The 25,712-nt window shown below is 36.8% G+C and overlaps 1 protein-coding gene across 5 annotated transcripts in view; it reads right to left on the bottom strand.

Annotated features, from left to right (window-relative positions):
• The window catches only part of PDE5A (phosphodiesterase 5A), a 147,356-nt gene that overhangs the window by 58,754 nt on the left and 62,890 nt on the right, over positions 1-25,712 (bottom strand). For all 5 annotated transcript variants that reach the window (XM_047751695.1, XM_047751699.1, XM_047751698.1 and 2 more), the window contains exons 7-10: positions 24,190-24,257; positions 14,260-14,368; positions 13,194-13,281; positions 2,680-2,855 (exon numbers count right to left, since the gene is read on the bottom strand). In XM_047751695.1, coding sequence (XP_047607651.1) covers positions 2,680-2,855; positions 13,194-13,281; positions 14,260-14,368; positions 24,190-24,257 — 441 coding nt within the window. The remainder of the gene's footprint in view (positions 1-2,679; positions 2,856-13,193; positions 13,282-14,259; positions 14,369-24,189; positions 24,258-25,712) is intronic.

Below are 25,712 nucleotides of genomic sequence, written 5' to 3'. Positions count from 1 at the left end.
CTAATCTAGTACACTGTCCATTACCCTAGTGGAGCTAAGTTATAAGAAGATAATAAGGCAGGTTTACTATCTTCTTATAACTTAACATGAGAATCATTAATTCCCTTTTCAAAAGTGCTAACTTCTGAGCAATGGGATAATATTTTACACATTGTTTTAAACTAAACTGGTGGTTGCATTTTTAATTGTCAATCATATTTTTTTAAAATATTTTTAAAAGTTCATTTTTGACAGAGTCAACACAGATTTACCAAAATCTCCCAAAGTTTTAGAATCAGTGATAAAAAGATACATTTTCAGACCCGAAAGGGTAAGCCAAGTAATTCAGCAGCACAAACTAGTTTTCCCTGAACCAGTTTTTAACATTTTAAACAATTCAAAATCTGAAGCCAAATAGTATATAAATGTCTACTATCTTGTAATTCAGAAGAATATAATAGCATGCCTTAGTGTTTGAACATGTCTGAGTGTTTGAACCATTAATCACTAGGAAACTTCAGGAATCCCTGACCCAATGTCTCCTGCGCCTGTGAAATTGACAAGTTACAGCTCTTAACCTAATATTGACACCCCAGAGGTGGTTTGTTGAAAATGGCTAAGACCGTGACTGTGAACTAGTCTAATATCAATCAGTACAATGCAACATGGATAAATGATTAATGGAGTAACATGACATTCTAAGTTTAAAAAAAAACCTTCATTATACATTGAAGATAAAAGTAGTACCATATCCCCAGGGTTGTAAGGATTAATTTTGTCAATACATGTGAGAACACAGAGGAAGCATTTGATAAAGGTTAGCTATTATTGCTGCTTTACTGTCATTATAATGATGTTCTGGGTCAAAATAATTTCCTGACATAAGAAAACATGAGGGGTTGTGTTCCTAGCTTTTATCCTATGCTGCAGAGGGAAATATTTTTCAAGGCTAAACCTGTGGTCGTTAATATGACTTCCTACAATGAATTGAAACTGAAAAATGTATATACTAAGGAAAAGCCTAATTACTCATATATTTAACTGAAGTTACTATAAAAATAGGAAATAAATCTCAGTTGGGAAAATAAAGATTTTGAACAAAATGATACAATATCTTGAATTTGCTTCAAAATAATCAATGGATTAACAAGGAAGAAGAGTCCAGAGAAGTGAGCAAGGGTATGGATGGAATGATAGTGTCTGTGGGTCAGTGATTATTAAAGACAGCTAATAAATATAAGGGGGCTTATGTTTAAAATTTTCCATAATGAAAGTTTTTTTTTTTTTTTGAGATAATTCTTAATCGATAGCTGGCTTAGATTCATTTCTCCAGTGCAAAGCGATGCAAATGGTAAAAAAAAAAAAAAAGTTGGATTAAAATTTACATCTACATAATCTGAAATATAGGGATTTTTATTTATACACACATATGTGTGAAACAAATTTCCACTGGTTTATAATCCAAGATTGCTTACATAATACTTTAGCAAAACTGTTATACAGTCAGAAAGTCAAGTATACCATCTTGGTTATCAATCAATTTTGCTTACAATGTATATCTTTCTGGCTTTAGGTTAAGTATGTATTTATCAGGGATTACAGGAAAAGTCACCATCCATACATATCCCTAACACCAATTCCCACTGATCTCGACTGCATAAGAGTAGGCAAACATTCAAATACATTTCACGTCAGTGTATGAATAAGTAAAGATATTTGCCCATTTTGAAGTCTATTTCCATATATTGGTCTGTAATGTAAGAAACATTCATGTTACAGGAAGTGAACATTTTCAGGGAGTCAGTGAAATACATGTGGAAAGGGCTGGCCAAGTGGGTAGCCAGTCCTACCTAGGAGGGAGTCTGCTTGAGGTCAGTTTCCTAAGCCAGTGGTTCACGTTCAGAATCGGCTGGGGGAGCTTTGTAATAATGTAGATTTCCAGCCTCTACCCAAGTTTACTGAATCAGAATTTTCAGAAGTGGGATCTACAAATGTGTAATTTGAGCTTTACCCTTTTCCTCATTTAAGATTCTGAGTACTTAGGATTTCTGTTTTTTTTTGTTTTTTTTTGTTTTTTTTTTTAACTTTATTTAGGGCTGCAGGTACAGCATATGGAAGTTCCCAGGCTAGGGGTTGAACTGGACCTATAGCGACTGGCCTACATCACAGCAAATCAATGCCAGATCCAAGCTGCATCTGTGACCTACATCACAGCTCATAGCAATGCTGGATCCTTAATCCACTGAGCGAAGCCAGGGATTGAATGTGTATCCTCATGGATACTAGTCAGGTTTGTTACCCCAGAGCTACAACAGGAACTCCTGTTTTTGTTTTTTAAAATGTGTGAATACTACTGCTTGCAAGGAGAGACGGGGAGGCTCAGGCAATTGGGAAGGGACAGACAGGGTGCAGCAGCAGCAGACATCCATGTGATGGAATATTAGGGTCAAAGATTGCTTTCTGCCAGAGAAGCAGAGGACTGAAGGGACCAAGTTTTGGTTTGGTCATGTGACCTTCAATGAGTTTCTAAAATATTCTAGGTCTCAGTTTCCTTAGCTGTTTAAATGAGGAAATCAGGGTCTGATCATCTAAATTACACACTTGTAAGGATAACAACAAACACCAAGAGCTGTTACACAGAAAAGTATAAGCTGAGTGTATGGCCATAGAGGCTGAGAAGTCCTGTAAATGTTGGCTCACCTCCAACGTGACCATTTGCTTGGCCATGGCTCTCTCCACAGCTTCATACATCTGTGTGTTCTGGATCCCCAAGCCACAGAAGATGACAAAAGCTTCCAGAAACTGTTCATCATTTCGGTTGAAAGGCTTAACCTTGCCAGTAGTCTCCTCCATCTTATTTACAAGTTGGCAAACCCCTGTAACAATCCAAGAAATTGAGCAAATGTTGATATTCATTAGCATAGTTTTCACTGACTTAAACACGCCCCTACCAAAGACTATCTTATACTTTTCTCTTAGGAATGCTTGGCATCTCCAAATAAGCAAATAAATTCTTACAAATATAAGCTAGAAAAGTCAACTGAATTAATTTACAATGAGAACTTCTTTCACATAGTCCTAAATGTATGTTGTCTGTGTTAAAAAAATCCTAGAGTACGATTTTCTTCCAGACTCAGTCTCGAATTTTAGATCAATTAAGTCCCCAAAGACAATCTGTCCTTTGGAGACTAATTGGATTTTTGTACACTTGCCAACAGAACAATTTTGATGTGCATCAGAATTTTGGGTCACAGAGACTGTCTTTCCTTACTGAGAAACTATAAGTTAAAAAACACAATTACATATAAAAATAGAACATAGGAAACAGGCAATTCGCATAGTCTCAAATTTCAAATATACACCTCTGCATCCCGAAGAATCATATTCGCAGATCATGTCTGACACTGCTAATAAACACACATAGAAATGTCTATTTACTTAGAAATCTTTGAAGAAGCTCAATAACCTTACCCCCCAAGTCCTGGCCCTTTTTCTGCAAGTCAAACATGAAGTCAACATAAATGGTAGATTACATCAAATTTTTATTAACTAGTTGTTCCATGGAATTCTGAGCCTAGTAGTCTCTGGGAGGACTTTGATGACCTCCTACCTCTGAATAAAACAGTGTTGTTAAAGTCCTATCTCTTCTGCCTCTCCACATGCAATAAAGATTTCGATCATGTGTCCTCTGTCGGGTAGGTATTGTGCTCAATACTTTAGTACACATGTGAACTCTAGTCTACAGAATTTACTCTGTGAGGTAGGTGTGACCATACCCATTTTACAGATGAAGAAACCGAATCTCAGGAAGGTTAAGTCCTCTCCTCCAGGCCACTCAGCTAGTATGTTCATGTCTAAAACTCAAACCCCAGCTCAGCTTAGCTCCAAATGCCAGTTTATCTTTTAACCCCCGTCATTATTGCTAGCAGTTGCCTGACTGCACTGCTAGCCCACACCTCTGCCTATGCTTTTCCACTGGCTACATTGCTCCCCACTGCTCTCTTTCCCATTACCCAGTAAATCCCTGCACCCCCTTCACAATGAGTTCCCAAGGGCCTCCCACCTCCAGGGTGAGGCAGGCATTTCTCCTTTCTATCCATTTAACATTATCACTCGGAGTATCATCATGGATTTTATTTCTGTCTCCCTTCCTAGACTGCATCTATCTTGGGCTTAGAGATTTTATTTTTTCAGTTCCACTTACTCAAGTAGCAATGCCTGGCAGAGAGCACAAAAAAAAAAATGTTTACTAGTTAATGAAAGAATGCAGGACTGCAGCTCTGACCCAAACTACTTTCCCATGAAGACTATGGTCTGCTATCTCTTATTTTTCCTGGAGCACAAAAGGATTTTGTAGAGTCCAAGAGGATACACGGCTGCACATGAAGTCCCTTTATCACCACTGGTGTGCACTTTATTTTTAATGCTACAAATTATCTGTATTTTCATTCTGGTCTTTTTGGTTTGTGGGAGTTTTTCTACTTTAGACAGTAAAGGCATCCTTATCTATCCGTATTGGTGCTGCAGAGATTACTTCTCTAATATTTATTCCATTATCAAGACAAACTTTAAACAAGACATAATGACTCTGGACACTGCAAGTAAAGACCATGACTAAATGGATATTGGCATTCATTATCTTAAGAGACCATGTCCCATGTATGGTAAAAAGCCATGGGTTATGTTCTCCAACCTTTGTGAATCCCCAAATTATAAACATGCAACTGTTTATATAGGCTTCTGGCTATTTCCCAAGTCACGTTTTCCTTTGAGTCATGAGTTCCATGCCCTTATCCTCACATCGCAATGCGATGGGCTTTCAAATTTTACAGAAGTTTTCTTCTACTGGATGGCCATTTTTCATAAATAAGATTTTTCTTTTTATCGCTTCTTAAGATTGACTGCATGTATGAGAAGGAAAAGCCAACCAGGCGGGGTTGAGATGTGGTCATCAGGCAGTATTCCAGGCTTAGGACCGAGCTAAGCGACTCTTTCCTGGACAGCAGTTCAAATCTCTGTCTCAGTCAAAAGTCACCGAATGAACACAATAAGTGGAATTAATGAATACCTCAGGAACTGAATGGTACTGAGATGGAATGTCAAGGGTACAAATAGCAAGAGTTGGCTGTAACAACCACAGCTCAGGGCAGAACAGCTGAAGTGTGTCTGTGTCACAATGCAGATATAGGGTGAGTTTGCATTTAGACTTTCTATTGTGTTCCATCAACTGTGCCATCTCTTCTAGCACACATAGGATAATTATGTTACTTCTACAGATTATTTTAATTCCTGATAAGGTAATTCTCTATCCATCAATTCTGATTATTTGATTATTTTTATGTTATTCTTCCAGATGAATTTTATTTATGTTGGTCAAGAACTAACCCCCCCAAAAAAACCCTTATGAGGAGTTCCCGTCATGGCACAGTGGTTAACGAATCCGACTAGGAACCATGAGGTTGTGGGTTCGGTCCCTGCCCTTGCTCAGTGGGTTAATGATCTGGCGTTGCCGTGAGCTGTGGGGTAGGTCGCAGACGCGGCTCAGATCCCGCGTTGCTGTGGCTCTGGCGTAGGCCGGTGGCTACAGCTCCGATTCAACCCCTAGCCTGGGAACCTCCATATGCCGTGGGAGCGACCCAAGAAATAGCAACAACAACAACAACAACAACAACAAAAGACAAAAAAAAAACCCTTATGAGGTTATGTGTTAAAATTAATGTAAATCTAATCTGCGAAAAGTTAACGTCTTACGAAATAGATTCTTATTATCAGGAAATGTTATGCCAGTTCACTTATTAAAGATTTTCAAGTAACTGAGAAGACTTTCACGGTTTTCCTCTTATAGATGTTCCTATCTCCGGCCAAGTTTATTCTTTGCTATTATTGTAAATGGGATTTTTTCCATTATTATTTTCTAACTTCTTTTAGCATGTAAGAAAGTTACTTTTCTTTCATAATTTAATAGCCAGTCACTTTTTAATTCTTTGTAGATAGGTACTTTCAGCTAATTTTTTTGCATTTTTCCATTTAATAGTCCTATCATTTTTTAAGTTATTCTGCCTCTTCCTTTTCCATGCCTCACCTTATTTCATCCTTTCTTGTCCTCCCACTGCTTTGGTAAGAATTTACTTTGGGCAATAGTTGTTTTTGTTTTGTTTTCTGGCAATACCCACATCAGGTAGACGTCCCTGGGCCAAGGATCAAACCTGAACCACAGCCGTGACAGCACTTGATCCTTAAGTACTAGGCCATGAGGGAACTCCTATTGTTCTCATTTTTAAATGACTTTTAAAATATAACTTTCTTAATTGTATTCATGAAAAAATTTAAACTCCTCTTGAGTTAGTACTGGTTATTATCAATTTTATAGAATTTTTCCACTTTATAAAGAATATAACTTTTCGGGTACACTGCCTTATCTAACAGCTTTTGAAATTTCTTCTGTCTCTGTAGTTACATTTCTTTTCTCATTCATATTTGTGTTTCTCTTATTTCTCTCATTATCTGTGTTGGAGGTTTGTTTACTATTATTGCGTTTGGCCTTTATCTCTTATTTTACTATCCCTTCTCATTTCATAAATTTATCTTTTCAATTTATTTTCTCTGCTTTCTTTCCTTCTATTTAGTTATTCATTTACTTTGGGGGGCAGCATTGAGCATGAGAAAGAGAGAGGTGCTATCTTTTTAATTTCTTCACTTCAACAGTTAGTTTAAATTGTTTCATTATTTCCTGATTAATAATAACAAAATATTTAAAGCTATATTTCTCCTCTGAGTATAGCTTTGATTTTGTACCTTGAGTTTTTATGTTAAATTGATAAAACCATTAATTTTCCAAAAAGTTATACAGTCATTTTGGCTTTTGATTTTTTCCATTGTTATTTGGGAGAAAATTTTTTTTTCAGTTTCTAAGTGAGCTTTTCCTTCTAATTTATCCCTTTAAATATGCATTTCAAGCTTAATAATGCTTGATGCATGACAGTGGTTGTCAATTCTACTTTTCAGATATGATAGAATTTGTGTTGTATGTGTGTACACCACCAGTATTTGTAAATTTCTGATGGATATTTAATAGGAATTTTTGTATTCTGAAATGATAAAATATGAAAGTAAGTCTGTATAAGCCAATTAAATCCATTTCATTTTTAATCAATTCTAATGTTTGTTTATTGTTTCCTGTACTTTAACATTCTATAAAAAGTATATTAAAGGTTCTCACTGTGACTACCATTTTGTCTATTTCTCCTTGTATTTTTAATAGCTTCGGCTTTTACATTTCAACAATGATATTTTGTTTATTAGAAGCATTTATGACAATTACACTTTCCTCTGTGAATTTAATCAATACAAAGTGATTCTGTTTATTACATATTTTTACCTTTTCTGATATTAATATTGTTTTCTCTATTCAAATTTTGCTCATTTTGTAAAAAATTTGTTCTTAGAAACAGTGTACACAGTGTATTTTCCAAAAATTCGTATTTCTGGTCCAATAAAGGTAAGCATCTCTGTTTTCCTGGGCTACAATGAAGTCTCTTTTTTTTTTTTTTTGAAAAATTTTATCCAAGTTTTATAAGTCCAAGGAGAAAATTACAAACAAAAATAAAGAACATATATTACTTTTAAATGATCTACAAAGTATTTGGGAGCATTGAATATTTAAAAGAAATGTTACAGAGGTAACATATAAAACAGTTTTTTGGGTTTTTTTTGTTTTGTCTTTTTGCCATTTCTTGGGCCACTCCCACGGCATATTTAGATTCCCAGGCTAGGGGTCTAATCGGAGCTGTAGCCGCCAGCCTGCGCCAGAGCCACAGCAACGCGGGATCTGAGCCACATCTGTAACCTACACGACTGTTCACTGCAGTGCCGGATCCTTAACCCACTGAGCAAGGTCAGGGATCAAACCTGCAACCTCATGGTTCCTAGTCGGATTCGTTAACCACTGCGCCACGATAGGAACTCCAAAACAGTATTATTTAAATAACAGAAATGTCATAAGAATCATCCACTTGAAGTAGATACATTTTGGTATAAGCATCTGCAAAATTTCAAACTGAAAAACAAATATAACCTATTTATCTAAAACAGTTTTTGAATAATTAGTTTAAAACACTGAAAAACATGTATAAAGTGATAAAGCAACGCCATTCTTGGGCATATATCTGGACAAAACTTTCCTTAAAAAAGACACATGTGGAGTTCCCACAGTGGCCCAGCAGAAACAAATCCGACCAGGAACCATGAGGTTGCGGGTTCGATCCCTGACCTCACACAGAATAATGCCATTTGCCACAACATGGATGGAACTAGAGATTCTCATACTGAGTGAAGTCAGTCAGAAAGAGAAAGACCGTGTGATATCACTTATATATGGAATCTAATATACGGCACAAATGAACCTTTCCACAGAAAAGAAAATCATAGACTTGAAAAACAGACTTGTGGATGCCGAGGGGGAGCTAGTGGGATGGATTGGGAGCTTGGGGTTAATAGATGCAGACTATTGCCTTTGGAATGGAGTAGCAATGAGATCCTGGGAACTATGTCTAGTCACTTATGATGGAGCATGATAATGTATATATGTATGTGTAACTGGGTCACCATGCTGTACAGCAGAAAAAAAAACTGTATTGGGGAAATAACAATTAAAAAATTAAAAAAAAATACTCCACATAAATGACAGCCAGAAAAGAAAGAGTAATAGCTGCAAAATATGAAAGTTTCTTTTATTTTTAAATTCTTCAATCAATTATTGAAACTAGGAAGTTCCTGTTGTGGTTCAGTGATTAACGAACCCAACTAGTGTCCATGAGGACATGGGTTCAATTCCTGGCCTCACTCAGTAGGTTTAGGATCTGGCATTGCCCTGAGCTATGGTGTAGGTCACAGATGTGGCTTGGATCTAGCATTGCCGTGGCTCTGGTGTAGGCCAGCAGCTGTAGCTCAGATTCAACCCCTAGCCTGGAAACTTCCATATGCCCTGGGTGCAGTCCTAAAAAGACAAAAAACAAAATCTGGAAACTATAATCTTTGTATTTATTTCTATTTTGTAGATTTTTACTTTTATAATTTCAAGTTAAAATTTTTTCTCATTTAATTCCAATTATTGCTGTTCCTACAGTCATAATTTTATTTTTTCATTTTTCCAATTATTACTGTTCCTACAGCCTTATCTCCTGATGTTTTTTATAAGTAGGCATAACTTACAGTTCTCTAACTAGGGAAAAAACTGGATATTTTAATTTTATTATAAGCAATACTATATCATGGATGACACTGCACAGTTTAATTATACTTGCATTAGGAAAATCCTAGCAAATATTTTATAAACAAATGAACAGTAATATTGTCTAGTGATATAATTTAATATGAAAAGTAAAATTAAGTAGAAATCAAATTTAAACATATAATTTTAGAATATTTATTTATGCCTTGGATTAGGATAGTAATCAGTTTAGAAAACACACTCAGTAAAAAATACATATTTCTCTCTTATACTTCACTGTCAAACAGTGTGTGGTGTAAGAGTCTAGTTTTTATTATTTTTTCACTAAAAAAAAGAGATGGAAATGTAAATTACTCAAAATAGAGATGTTTTCAAGAATCATTTATTTTTGGATGGGAATAAAATTAATTTCTTCAAAATATGCCCTGAAATTAGTATAGAAAATAGGCATAAGAATTTCTGGTAAATATGATATAAGCAAAAGGCAAATTAAACCTGTCAAAATAGGAGAAATAATTGGTTAAAATAAATGAATGTTGAATGAGGAATGTATTTTCTTAATGGGGTTGGAAGCAAAGGAGTGGAAATACTGTATTAGCCAGAACACTGAGAAAACATCTGATATGAAAAAATACCTCAGGGAATACATGTGATGCTACAACAGGCCCCAGACTGGTCTAATGTCTGTAATTTCATCTAATTGTCAGTAATGGAAAAAAGGGAAGGGAAAGGAAGATTACCAAAAACACATGGGCCCGTCCGTCCTTCTGCATAAAACTCTGTGGGGATTCTATATTAGAATAACATAACAGCAGAATCTAGACTGTGATGTGTAAGAAAAATTATCTACAGCCATGAAAATTTCCATGCTGCATCTGTGCATACAAAGTATAGTCAAGAACTCAAATTTTCTGTTTTGTCACATTAACGGGACAGCAGGAAATACTAGAAATCTTCCCTCTTGGAATTAGCTTGAACCCTCACCAGAAATCCCACTAAGGAAATAATCTTTTTTCTTTTTTTTATTGACAGGGAATTTTTCCTCTCCCAAACCAACATTTGCTTGCTTTTGGTTCTATTACCAAGTGGAGTGACATAAAAATGTATGCCAAGAGAAGTCTGATTATTTCAATTGGTATTTTTTTGTGGCTTTGCTCACTTGCCTGAAATAATGACAAGGTCACAAACTATGAATTTTTAAGGGATCTGAAAGGTGACTTCATTGAGTAATGTGCCAATAACATTTTTTTAAATTATAGCTGATTTACAGTATTGTGTTCAATTTCTGCTGACAGCATAGTGACTCAGTCATACACAAACACACACACACACACACACACACACATTTACACATACATTCTTTCTCTCATAACCTTTTAAATGCTTAAAGGGAGAGTGGAGCCAGCAGGATATCACGAGATTCCCATCCAGGGATCTTTGCACTTCCTCAAACTAACTCTTATTTATCATATGTGTAAAGTGATGAAAAAGCCTGATGTTTAACTTCCTCCAGCCACTTCCCATTCCCAGTTATTATTCCAAAGAGATGCTTCTGAGAAAAAGCAAAGTTGTGACTTGATGTAGCACGTTGCCACCCTGTCCTCCTTCATACAAAAACTTATTAGTAAATAATGCATCACTTTTATAATCCATTTCACATTTCCAAAGGTCAAAGGCAGTATTTTTAAAAAGTATTAACATTTATAATGTAGCTTTCACCTAACTCCCTAGGATATAAAATTTTATAATCTAAGGATTTACTCAGTATCATCCTAGGGCACCCTTGTCAGTTTTCTTTTTCTGTTTATATTAGAGAAGATCTGATCGGTGATAATTTTGAAAGGAGAGCTGACATATGAATTCACTAGGCCCTACATCCTGTTCTGAGAACTGAGAGGCGTGCAGGTGATGAACAGCCTTCAGGGAGTTTCCAGACTGGCTTCCAAGAGGCTTTACGAGGCAATTCACCAGGGTCAGTGAGCCCAGCCCTGCAGTCTTAGAAACTGGATTACCACACTGAGGACAGATCCTGTATTCTGGGGTGGAGAACAGTACCTAAGTTCACAAGACTGATTTATAAGCCCAGAATAGTATCAATGTCCAACAAGATACAGGTCTGTGCCAGGACAGGAGTACATGCACCTCCAGCCCATTGGCTCAAGCCCAGCTCATTGATTTATAGTAAGAAATAACTGAAGAAGCAATCAAAGTATTTGAGAGGGTACAAAGAATGCATTCTCTTCTTACAAGTTCAAGTATCTTGGAAGGAAAATAGCCAGCACAAGGGAAGTCAGACTGGTGGGCTATTTAATGGCTAAGATGTATAGGTCTCATAGCAAGGAAACACACCTGCAAAGGGACTGGAATCACTGACAAGTTCCAGCTGTAACCTGCCACATCCAGCACCACTTAAGTGCTGGCCTGACCAAGTCAGAATACCCTATCCAAGATATAGCCCTCCACATCCATCTCTAAGTGAGGGACAAAGGCTCTTTGACTCTTGGACAGAAATGGAGAGACACTTTCAATATTTGCCTTTTTTTTCTATTTTCATGAATGATACTCCTTTTCCCATCTTTCTGACTGCCGCTCTTCTTTAATAAAACTACAGTCAACTCTTGTAACCTGGAAACTAATCAGAATTTTTGAAGTAAATTTGTATAGCTAAGCCTTGCTCCATTAGGTCTTTTATTTAAAAGTTTAGCCGTCAAAAGGTACTCATACCTCCTTTATTCCAAACTCTTGGCAGAATGTTAACAGCTCAGACCATTTTCACAGCGTCAATCATGCATGATTAGCATATAAAAACCTCCGAGTTCCCGTCATAGCTCAGCAGTTAATGAACCCTACTAGTATCCATGAGGACATGGGTTCAATCCCTGGCCTTGCTCAGTGGGTTCCGGTGTTGCCATGAGCTCTGGTGTAGGTCTCAGAAGCAGCTTGGATCCTGCATTGCTGTGGCTGTGGTGCAAGCCAGCAGCCATAGCTCCGATTCGACCCCTAGCCTGGGAACCTCCATGTGCCATGGGTGTGGCCCTGAAAAGACAAAAAACAAAAAACAAAACAAAAAAACCCCACATTTCCTATTCAACTCTTAATATAACTTGCAATGCCAAGAAATAAATATGTCAATAATAGGAACCATCACCCCATTTTTCTGAGAATGCCTTCTTCCACTACTCCTGAAGTAGATATATTTTACTGACCTTCATATAAAAATATAAATCCCCTAAGGTGGGGATTTTTGCTTGTTCACCGATTTACCTCAAGTGTCTAAACCATTGTTCAATGAATACAACCTACAATCTAAACCACATATTCAAAACAGAAAAATCAGAAACCAAGAAGGGAGACCCTAGTGGGAGCCGAAATAGCTCAGTTGGGAGAGTATTAGACGGAAGAAACAAGGCCCTGAAACAATAAACATTATCAAGTTGATCTCTCAGTCTATCAACTTTCAACATGCCATTCTTAATCAAAACCTCTGTTGAAATAGGATTATAATTACAAAAATACATCAGGTAATATTTACCAAATGTTTGTTGACATTTATTAATATAAAATTCTTTCAAAATTCTTTTATCATTTCAATTTTCATCTTTTTTCATATAAATTAGTCTTTAAATTTATGCTTGAAAGAAAAATGTTTCCGAGAATACATGTTTATCTTTCATAAGTGCAGAGCATAAGTCAATAAAAAGGCTCTAGTGGCGTTCCTGTTGCAGCTCAAGAGTAATGAACCCAACTAGTATCCATGAGGATGCAGGTTCAATTCCTGGCCTCGCTCAGTGGGTTAAGGATCTGGCATTGCTATGAGCTGTGGTGTTGGTCGTAGATGCGGCTTGGATCCCATGTTGCTGTGGCTGTGGCTATGGTTGGCAGCTATGGCTCTGATTTGACTCCTAGCTTGGGAATCTCTGTATGTTGCAGGTGCGGCCCCAAAAAGCAAAAAAATAAAATAAAAATAAAAAAAGGAAGCCTTTACCTATTACTTTATTCTTCTTTCCATTTTTTATAGGTGTACAAAGCAAACTTCTAATGCACTGCTGGTTTACATTTCCTGTGTTTTCATTCTAAATAAAAACAAAAATGGAACAGTTAAATATTATGAAAAGATTATTTTGCCTATTAGATGCTAAATAAACTATATTAGACTTCTGAAGCTACTAATATATTCATCTCTTATTAGCTAGAAAAAACATCAGAGTGCAGAAAACGCACAAATTTAATGAAGTTCACATGAATGTAATATAAAGCAATTAGTATTTATTAAAAATAATACATATATATTCCTTTTTCATTTTAAACTTTCTAAGCAGCTTACAGTAATACTGAATAAAATATTTATTCAGTTTCTATCCTTGTGTAGCAGGTATCTCACATAACAAGTGGAGCAGAAGCCAAAAGCATTATATCACCTAGGATACTACATGTTACAGATCTGTCCTTCTATAGTTTAACACTGTATCAATTGCACAGATTGCTAAAGTTTTAAAAAAGTCTCCTAGATATGCAAATAACAAATTCAAGGCAGCTGCCTCAAGGTGCAATGCTTTTCTGAAGTGAGATGAAAAAAAATACTCGAATTCAAAGTTTTCAGTATCTGAGAAACTGATCTTTTTAGCTTTGTTCGCAAAAGAAAACAGATTTTCAATTTTCCACAGAACTGTTCACCATGGCAGATTACCAATGATGGACATTCAAGCCACATGGAACTTAATTTTTGAAAATAAACTCAAAAACTCTAGCAATGCTTATCTAAAGAATGTCATTGATATTCAGTAGGTAATAGTTAAATTACCTCAAAATTAGTTTATGACAATTCATTAATACATATTTTTAAAAGTATAGAGAAAAATACTAAAGCAGAGCTCATCACCTCTCAACAGATGTTATAAGCTGTTTTATTCTCCCTCTTACGAGTAGGGAAAGCACAGATTACTCCCAAAGAGCCAACTCTACAGCCAGTCCTTCAGTTAAGAGTAATAATCATAAGTGCAGACCTGATGGGAAAACAGTTTTCAAGCCTTGTCTAAAATTGGGTTACTTACTGTCCAGGGAAATCTTTTATCCTTACTGACATCCGGGATATTCAGTGGTTCCATAGTATTTTTGACATACTGAGCATACATGTAATTGATTCTGTTTGTATCACGATCCCTGTAGAAATAACAGAGATGAGTTCTTTCCGCACCGTGAAGAAACATAGGCAAAACAGAGTCACACAGATGATTACAAGAGAAAAATATCAGTCTGAAATTAGAGCACAATTGGAATATGCAGGTTTAAACATATTTGATGATTTGCAACTTTGGTAGTTACTGTTGTTGAAGTTTTTTGAAAAAAGAAAAAGGACCCACAATACTTCAACTGTCTAAAACAAGTTTTAAAATGTCATAGTATTTTATTACCACTGTTAATGGGTATGTTGATTTTTATAACATATAATGTAAAATGCATATGAATTTTCCCCATGTCTTATTTTCTCATCAGATTTAGAATGACTAGTCTAGTGCTTATTTTACTTCCTCAATTATTTACTTAATCTGTTCATTCCAATAAAACAATATTTTACATACTTCAGACCAAAGGAAAAATTGAGCAGGCTTAGAATAATTTTATTAAGCTCTTTTCTCTTCTTTTTTCTGCTTTGAGGTCCTTTATGCCACTTTGTTAAATTAAAACTTTTCTGAATTTACACTGTTTTCCCAGCTTTTTCTCTAGTTTCTTGCTTAATAGGTTGAACATAAAACATTAACCCGAGGTCAGAGGGTTCATAAGTGCAATGCCAGTGCTGGTGTTGGGAAAACAGAACAGAGCATGTCTTTCCCTCAGGAAATGTCCTATGTTCCCTGGTGATGGGGATGAATTCAGCAGAGGGTCAGGTTATGGAAATTTACTCCAGCTTTAAGGATATGCCTATTAACTGTAAGATCATGAACTGAAAAACAGGAAAGTCTAATAGCGGGAGACATTTCAAAGTAAAATATGTACCTCAGGAAAAACATCCACTGTTCTGAGTTCTCAAAGTTCCAGTCTTTTCCTACCTTCCATCCCTCTCTCTCTATGTGCCTGAATTGCTGCCAGGACAGTGGTTTCAAATGAGCACGAGTGACTCCACAAAGACTCCTGAAGTTGTGGCCTCATTCCTGGCCAAGATATTTTAGTCTCCTTTTTTTGCTGTATATTTTAGATGAAGACGAATTTGGTCAAATCAGGTACTAACTATATATCCAGTGTTTTATATATATATATATATATATATATATATATATGAAAAAAGAATGGAAGGGACATGACAATAGTAGCAGGAAGAGATGAACTTCAGACTGAACATTTACTGAGCCTCGAATGATAATCTGTGAAGGCCTGCAGAATGTCATACTAATCAGACCTAGGATACTCCTGGATTCCGACTTCATACATATTATCTTGGTGGAATCTTAGGAAAAGATTGTACGTGCAGGATTTAGGTTAACGAAACTACTTTAAAACCACAAATATTTCAAGGACAGCAAAAGTTTCAAGAAGAGAAAATAAGCTATAGTGAAGATAAGAAAAATGAAAAGGTAGTTATGAAGAGGAAGAAGTACACTGGCAAACATACCTTTGTCCAAATCTCTTTTAAAGTGATGCTGATAATGATAATAATAACAAAAACAACTTATTATTCTTATCATCATCATTATGCCAACAATGGGAGTCAGATGAAATCCAGGTAAGCAATTGGCAGAGGTTACAAATTCAGACTCAAAGGCACTGACACAGAGAAGCAGAGTATTTAAATTACTTTTTAAATCAATAGAAACCTAATTCTCTTTTAAAAATGATTTCTATTTTTTCCATCATAGCTGGTTTACAGTGTTCTGTCAGTTTTCTACTGTACAGCAAGGTGACCCAGTCACACATACATATATACATTCTTTTTCTCACTTTATTATGAAACCTAATTCTTTTCTTCAACTTCTTGAAAATTTTAAATTTTCTTGATGGTTAGGAAAAATGAGCATTAGGTTTATTAAGGTTACGTGATGACATCTTATTTCTTACTCTGTAAAAATCACTGATAAGTTCTTAGCTCCTGCCTTTGGTAACAAAAGACAGAGCACCTGTTCCAGGAGCACACCCTTAGCATCACAGGGAGACAAACCTCCACAAACAAAACTTAAGGCACTTACAACCCAGTAGGAGACTGTGACACAGAGCGAATAATAATACAGAGTCTGGCTGCCCATCCTCTTGGAACAGCATCTAGCACAGAGGCTCCCAGCTGTCCCTCAGTAACTTTTCTCCCTTTCTTTTTATCTAGACACATGGCTGCTCAGAACAAAAACTACATTTCTCAGCCACCCTAATGGCTTCCTATCGCCATAGGACTAAGTTCTAGGCAACAGGATAAAATGTGACTGCTTCTAGCAAGCTTACCTAAAAGGCCACTGATACATGCTCTCTGCCCCTTCTTTCCCAGTCCTCCATCCTACCAGCTGAAACATGGATGAGAAGGCTAGAGCTGCATCCTGGGCCCTAGTGATGCAGAGTAGAAAGCTTGCAAGTACCTGGGTCTCTGAGGCCTTTGTGAATAGAGCAGCAGCAGGGAGCCTGAGCTCAATGCCTCTGGGCCTCTACAGGAGACAGTAATATAATAATGCATTCTTTTTTAATTTTTTTGGCTGCAACTGCGACATGTAGCGGTTCTTGGGCCAGGGACTGAGCCTGTGTCACAACAGTGACCTAAGTCGTTGTAGGGACAATGCCAGATCTTTAACACACTAGGCAACAAGAGAACTCCCCCGAATTCCTGTTTAAGCTATATTTATTTGGGGTTTTTACAATTCAGAGTCAAATCTAATCCTAACTACTACAACTGGTAACGATACAAACACCACACATGGAAAAGAGAGGTAACTCCTCAGTGGGATGCGTTGGAGAAGAGGTGACATTTGGAAAATGTGTAAAAGTCTAGGGAAGATTTAAAGATGCGAAGAAAGACATCAAGGATGAAAAAAAGTGGAAAACAGTATAAAACATGTTGTAGAAATGGAAGAATTCTGTGTGGCTTCGGGAAACATTAGTTACAAGTTGTTACGAGTAAAGTTAAGGTTTCAGGCATAAGATGTCAGGACAGGCAGTGGATGATTTTGAAAGTGCAACAAGGAATATGAATCTTTCTTTAAATAACAGGAATATTCTGGTAGCCTTGGAAATGTGCCTCTCAGACCTGCAACTGCAAAGAAGCCTAAACCAGGGTCTGTTTTTGCTGTCCTCTGGAACCCAAGGCCACGTTTGCACTGAGCCCACATGTCTCAGGGCTGCTTCTGGACAAAGGTGGAGCACAGCAGGGATACCAAGGCAGGTCTAAGCCTGGGAGACCCAGGATGCATCTGTCAGGACACTTTGGCTAGGAGAACTCCTGAACAGTCTGGCCAAACTTTCTTTAGAACTGCTTGGCTGTCTAAGACACTTCCACACCGCCCTCTTTCCCTCTCTTTCACTCTAGGTCAGACTTTATTGGGGGGGGGGGGTCTCATGGCTCTCCTGGCCCCTCCCAGCTTCTTTCCCCTTTACTTTCACACAGGGTTCCCTTAATAGATTTCTTCCGCATCTAATCCAGTTTTGACATCCACTTCTTGGCATGCCTGGGCTGAGACCTTGAAGGCCTATCTGCACAATGGACATCAGAGGAGCTGTACATGAGTACATCCTTGGCAAGACAGGGACACGGAGCTTGGGAACACTAAGCATTTTCTGTGCTTTAGAACTAAATGAGAATCACTGCAGGCCACGTGAACCCAAGGCAGGAAAACACATCAGAGACCAGAAACACTAACACAACTTACTGTGTGCCAGAAATTTTCTGAAGCATTTTGTGTGCATTATCTCACTTGGTCTTTTCTACAATCTTGCCATCGGTTAAGGATCCGGCATTGCCATGAGCTGTGGTGTAGGTCGCAGATGCGGCCCAGATCCCGAGTTGCTGTGGATGTGGCGTAGGCCGGTGGCTACAGCTCCGATTTGACCCCTAGCCTGGGAACCTTCATATACTGAGGGAGCAGCTCTAGAAAAAGGCAAAAAGACCAAAAAATAAAAAGAATAAAAAATAAATAAAAAACCAAAAAGTAAATTGACTTAGTTAAATAAAAAGATTAAAATGTAAAATGGTGATTAAAAAATACTAAGTGTTACTGTAACTATAGTTACATTTACCAGTGTTTTGTCTCTCTCTCTCTCTCTTTTTTTTTGTCTTTTGTCTTTTTTAGGGCCACATCCACAGCATATGTAAGTTCCCAGGCTAGGGGTTGAATTGGAGCTGTTGGCCTATGCCACAGCTATAGCAACGGAAGATCCCAGCCACCTCTACAACTTATACTGCAGCTCGTGGCAACACTGGATCCTTAACCCACTGGGTGAGGTCAGGGGTTGAACCCATATCCTCATGGGTACTACTCCAGTTCTTAATCTGCTGAGCCACTATGGGAACTCCTATGTTTATCAGTATAATTAATTAACAAGTATTAACTAGCATATATAGTCCAAGAAAGTAAGCTTAAAAGATAATTCTATGTATCTGTCATTTTATGATAAAACGTGCTTTTAAAATTAACATGAAGTGGAAACCCTAAACAAAATGAAAAGACAACCCACAGAATGGGAGAAAATCTTTCCAAAGTGAATCCACTGATAAGGGATTAATCTCCAAAATTTATAAACATCTTCTGCAGCTCCATACCAAAAAAACAAACAACCCCATCAAAAAATGGGCAGAAGATCTAAACAGACAATTCTCCAAAGAAGACATACGGATGGCCAAAAAACACATGAAAAGATGTTCAACATCACTCATTATTAGAGATATGCAAATCAAAAGCACGATGAGGTACCACCTTACACCTGCCACAATGGCCATCATCAAAAAGTCTACAAACAATAAGTGATGGAGAGGGTGTGGAGAAAAAGGAACCCTAGTACACTGTTGGTGGGATTGTAAATTTGTGCAATCACTGTGGAAAACAGTATGGAGATTCCTCAGAAAACTAAAAATAGAACTACCATTTGATCCAGCAATCCCATTCCTGGGCATCTATCCAGAGAAAACCACGACTCGCAAAGACACATGTACTCCGATGTTCATGGCAGCACTCTTTGCAATAGCCAAGACATGGAACCAACCTAAATGTCCATCGACAGAGGAGTGGACCAAGAAAATGTGGTACATATACACAATGGAATATTACTCAGCCATTAAAAAGAACGAAATACCAGCATTTTTGGCAACATGGATGGACCTAGAAATTATTATGCTAAGTGAAGTCAGCCATATGATGAGACACCAACATTAAATGCTTTCACTGACATGTGGAATCTGAAAAAAGGACAGGCTGAACTTCTTTGCAGAACAGATGTTGACTCACAGACATTGAAAAACTTATGGTCTCTGGAGGAGACAGTTTGGGGGGTGGGGAGATGTGCTTGGATTGTGGGATGGAAATCCTGTGAAATTGGTCTGTGATGATCATTATACAACTATAGATGTGATAAATTCTTTTGAGTAATAAAAAATAAAAATAAAATTAACATGAAGTTAACTAATATGGAATTATAGCACTAAAATACCTATTTCTTGAAATTACAAACTAACATATATTATACATCACACTCAGTTTTTCCTTCTAATTAGGTGGCTCTCTGAATTGAAGCACAGAAACAATAAAACCTCCCACAATCTGGAAATGAGCTTCCTTTCTGAAATTCTTGAGCACCCAAAACCCACCAGCTTACTGTGCTTTATCCCATTGATGATATGATTCTAATAACTATGTATAATGTTCACCCTGAATATTTTTTAGTTTTACACTTAACATTTCAAAACTGTCTCCAATAAATTATTTTAATTTATAAAAGACAGTGTGTTGGCTGGAAAAGTACCAAATGAGCCATGCTTTTCAACTGATACATAACTGCCAAAAAAAGAATGATTTGCTTATTGCTAACATCATCAAGATGCCTAGCATTTCAACTCACGGAAAAGTGTTTGGGTTGACAAAGTGTTTAATAATGAGAATTGGAGAGGTCTAAATTCTATCAATAAGCAATTTTAGAAATATAATAAAGAAACTGCTGGGCAAGTATCAATACATTAGTCCTTTCCCAAAATGCTGAAGTTACTAAACACCATTTTAACTTAGTTTTCACAAAATTAAACCTAATATCTAATTTTTATTAAAATAAAACCATATTTACAACACTAAGAGGTCTTTTATTGCATCATTAGAATGAAGGCTTACTATTAGCTGATGTAAATCATTGGTGTTGAATAATTTTTTTTTAACTTGTTCTTTTTTTTTTTGGCTGCCCCCACATATAGAGGTTCCAGGCCAGGGATCAGATCCGAGCCGCAGTCACAACCTAAGGCTCAGCTGTGACAATGCTGGATCCTTAACCCACTGTGGTGGGCTGGGGATCAAACCTATGTCCCAGTGCTCCCAAGATGCCGTCATTCCTGTTGCACCTCAGCAGGAGCTCCAGTGCTGAATAATTTTTATTATCATAAAATGAGTTAATGAATCAGTGTAAATGATCCATGTAAATTAGTCTTTTTTTTAAGATAACCATACCAACCTATTTATCCTTTATGAAAAATATCTTTTATTAAGACTGTCTTGAAATTATTTTTAAAAATGGAAAGATACCTATTTTGCCCACAGAGAAGGAATATGATATTCATCAGAAACAAATCAAATATATAGTTGACTTAAATACATAGCAAGACATCAGGTTTTTTTCAGTGCATATTCACCAGTAGAGGTCACTATAATACAAGTCGCTGGGCTTGTTCAGCTTCCAGAAAAATCAGAAGACTTCTGAATTTATAACAAAAAACCAAAATGCAAATACATATAATCACAGAGGCATATGCTGATGTACAAATATTGAAAGGTAAAGGTATATAATTCATCATTTTTTACATTTAATACATATTACCATACTGATATTTCTATTGTCCTCGATATGTACAAAATCATATACATGTATATACTCATTTTTTGTCTACATAGCAATCCATTATTTATGCAAGCCCAAAAGTGAAACGATTAAATATTTACATTTTTAGAAGCTTTCTAAAATGTTCTTTATAAAAAGCAACTTAAATGTTATGGCGTCATAAAATCAAATAATATATATTAATGTTTCTTCTAAGATAAGACTTTATAACTGACCTACGCAGTAGAGGTGAATTAAGAACAAGATTTTAGGAGTTCCCGTCGTGGCACAGCGGAAATGAATCTGACTAGGAACCATGAGGTTGCAGGTTTGATCCCTGGCCTTGCTCAGTGGGTTAAGGATCTGGCATTGTTGCGAGTTGTGGTATAGGTCACAGACGTGGCTCAGATCTGGCATAGGCTAGCAGCAACAGCTCTGATTTGACCCCTAGCCTGGGAACCTCCATATGCCGCAGGTACGGCCCTAAAAAGACAAAAGACAAAAAATAATAATAGTAAGATTTTATAACTGACCTAGACAGTAGAGCTCAACACCAGCACTTAAAAAAGATATATACGTCCTCACCAGGATAACATGTCCATATTATCACATACTCAAAAAAGGATTCAATACCAACTAAAATAACATCAAATATGCCAGAAAATACACACACAGAGGCTTAGGAAAGAATAGATATGGAGATGGCCTATAAACTTCAGTTCATGACCAGCAATGCCAAGAGGGAAATAAAGGTTAGCTATTCCATTGTAACTGTGTGAACCAAAAACTCCAGGGTAGCAGAGAAAAATCTCTGGGTAGAGATACCATGGTTTACCTCCCTTGACTACCCATCCCCACCCAAGTCAGCAGTCAAGGCCTAAGTCAGGTGTACCTGTGGAGTCAAATGAATTCCCCATCTGCCCCAAAGTTTTATGTCTCCTTTGTTAATTCCTAAATTTTTTTTAATAAAAGAAAAAAACCTTATACTTTCATTGTATCATATGGTTAAAATAATAGTCTTGAAATAATGAGTTTTGAGATAAATACAATCACTTAACAAATTAACAGCTTTAAATCACTATAGTCAACAGTTTCTCCATCTTAATGGGGAACACAAAAAAGGACAGGATATGCAAGAAGAGATAAGAGGGGAAGAAGAAAGCAAGGGGTACAGAGGGCAGAAGACAGCATCTTTGGACCTCACACTGACCCATGGGTCAGTCTTGAGTAAGAGGGCCAGAACAAAACCAGGCTATGCACTGAAGGATTTTCTTCTTGCAGATGCAAATTCAGACACTGTCGCTTCTGTTTGATCTATGAAGGTGATTTTTTCATTTTACTTTCTTTCCAACTTTTGCTTACAAACATTTTCTCCTAATTTTTTATACTGAACAGTTTGAAATACACAAGGAATATGAAAGTAAAATGAATATCCTACTCGTAAATTCACTATTTTTGCTGCCAACTTTTTTGCCACATTTGCTATATCTATGCGAGTATATGCAAACATATTTATTTATTTGTTTACATATCTTAAATATAGATTTATTTATTTATTTTTGGCTGAACCATTTCAAAGTGAGGTGCAGACATCGTAACACTTCATCCTTAAATACACCAGCATGAATTCACTCTCCTAAAAATGAGAACATTCTCCTACCAACCACAGTATCTTCCTAATTCCAAAGAAAAGTGACAAGAATTCCCCACCAATATCTAGTATGCAGTCCATATTCAAGTTTCCAATTGTCCTCACAAATTTCTTAGATAGCTATTTGTTTTTAACCAGGATCTAAGGAAGTTTCACGTACTGAATCTGGTTGTTACATCTGAGAACAGTCCCTTCCCTCACTTAAATAAAATGGAGGGAGAGTCTGTCAATGACATTAACTTTCTGAAGAGAACAGGCCAATTATCTTATAGAATGTCCTGTAGTTTAGATTTGTACAGAGGTTACTTTTAAAGCACCACCACCAAGGATTACTAACGCTGACATCATTCGCTACATGAAGTAGTTGTCTGAAAGGTCCACTGTAGTGTAAAAAAAATCTGGAATTTAAAATCAAATAGTAAAGGTAAGATAATGTTCTGTTTCCATGATCATATGAGGCTTTTAGTGACAATATCAATATTAAGGGGTAGTATAAATTGACACAAATTACCTTAGAGGGTGACATAATTTTGAAACAAAGAAATACTGTGATAAAACTGCCTTACACCCAAGAATTCCTGAAGCTTTACCCTGGCACACTTATATTCCTTAGATTATCCTCTATTGCTTAAGCAAACACCACCAGTATTTTGCTAGGGGTGCAAAAGGAAACATGAGAAAGAACATCTGGTAATTCACTTTAAATCTTTTTCAAAATTCTTTAGAAAGCACACATAAAACTGGGGCAGTAACAATATAACCTTGATATATTAATATTTCTATTGTTTCTGAGTAGCAATTAACAACAAAAAATGAATACAAATTTTAAAATTACAAAAGAACCTGAAAAAGAAATGAACTGCAATAGAGATCTGATCTGATTCCAGCCACAGGGTATATGTACTGGTATGACTGAGGTCATAGCCTTCCTTCTGGTGTTACATCCCATGGCTGCTTTCGAATCAGAACAGACTCACAGGAAAAAAAAAAGTGTTCAGAAACCTATCAAATTTTCAGTGAGGGTCCAAGATGTAATGAAAAATATAATTGAAATACAGCACTGGTAGGTCTTAAATGAGTCGGTTCACAAAAAAAAAAAAAAAAAATACTGTACCCAGACCTATAATAATTGTGACACCATTCACTCTATGAAAGAATTCTCCAATAGATCAACTGCAGTGGAAAAAAGCCCTGGAACTATAAAATCAAATAAAGCATTTTCACAAATGAAATTATTTGTAGGAGGAAAAAAGCAGCTGTAGCTTCTGTGTCTTAAATTAAATAGGCTGTGAAGTAACCATGCAGCCAGCGTTATATACTTGTGATAGACACAGGCCATAAGTTTTCTTACCTTGTTAAAGTATCTGATGATTTTTCTAATTCCTCACACTCCATGTGAAACACACTAGAAAAAGAATCCTGAAAACAGAGCAACAACACAGATTGAGAAGTAAGTTTGAGAATGTAATGAAAACGATCTAGATGCAGACATAAACATCTGTGGAACTGACCAAAGACCCTAATACTTGTGATGTTGTTTAACTTTCTCTCAGACAAAAATGACCCAAATACTTACTTTAATGACAGCCTCAAACCTGCTTCCCATTATTAAGAGCCGTCCTCCTGCTGTTTCTGATATTAACTTGCAAAAATGCTTATTTGAGTTTTATTTGTTTTTGTTTTCTACCAAACGTTAATGAATGCATCCACTTCAAATTTCCTCCATATTTATTCACAGTCCTCAAGTTGTAGCTTTTACACATACATTGATTGCTCTTGCTGGGTTTTTTTTTTTTTTTTTTGCCTTTTCTAGGGCCGCACCAGTGGCATATGGAGGTTCCCGGGGTCAAATTGGAGCTGTTGCTGCAGGCCTTCACCAAAGCCACAGCAATGTGGGATCCGAGCCGCGTCTGCAACCTACACCACAGCTCATAGTAACACAGGATCCCTAACTAACCCACTGAGCAAGGCCAGGGATCAAACCCCGCAACCTCATGGTTCCTAGTCAGATTCGTTAGCCACTGAGCCACGAAGGGAACTCCTTGCTGGGTCTTTTTTAAAAGACATAATTCAGCAATATTTTATGAGATCATTAAATTATGAAGATTTTAGCAACAAAAATAAGTACTTCTGAAGTTATATTAAAAAGAATGCATATCTGCACCTACATTATATTTATAACTGCATAAAGAATTGGAAGGAAGGAGTTCCTGTCGCGGCGCAGTGGTTAACGAATCTGACTGGGAGCCATGAGGTTGTGGGTTCGATCCCTGGCCTTGCTCAGTGGGTTAGGGATCTGGCATTGCCGTGAGCCGTGGTGTAGACTGAAGACACATCTTGGTTCCCACGTTGCTGTGGCCCTGGTGTAGGCCGGCGGGGCGGCTACATCTCCAATTCGACCCCTAGCCTGGGAAACCTCCATATGCCACGGGAGCAGCCCTAGAAAAGGGAAAAAGACCAAAAAAAAAAAAAAAAAGAATTGGAAGGAAATACAGAAATAAAACAACATTAGCTTAATGTGGAGATAAAAGAACTGCATACATTTTTTTCTTCCTCACATTTGGACTTTTTGCTCATGTTGAAATATTTTTAATCAATAATAATTATAAGGTAAAAGAATATCAAGTCACTTAACTGCTACACTCAACAAATTAAGTTGTTAAAAAGTGAGCAAAATATATTAATGGGCTACTGTTGAGCTATACTTCAAAGCACCACTGATACCAGTCAGTGCTGCCATGCTAGATGTCAACTGGTAGAAGCATGAGCTGAATGTTAAAGTGATATTTAAATTGTCTAAAAAAGGAGTGTCCTCACATATAACTTTCAAAAATTAAATGTTAAAAAAGCAGGTCACAGAGCAAAGTGATAAAA

This window comes from Phacochoerus africanus, chromosome 10, assembly GCF_016906955.1.
Source record: "Phacochoerus africanus isolate WHEZ1 chromosome 10, ROS_Pafr_v1, whole genome shotgun sequence".
Classification (NCBI taxonomy): domain Eukaryota; kingdom Metazoa; phylum Chordata; class Mammalia; order Artiodactyla; family Suidae; genus Phacochoerus; species Phacochoerus africanus.
The sequence above is the reverse complement of the archived record's forward strand: the minus strand, read 5'-3'. Positions and strand labels throughout refer to the sequence as shown.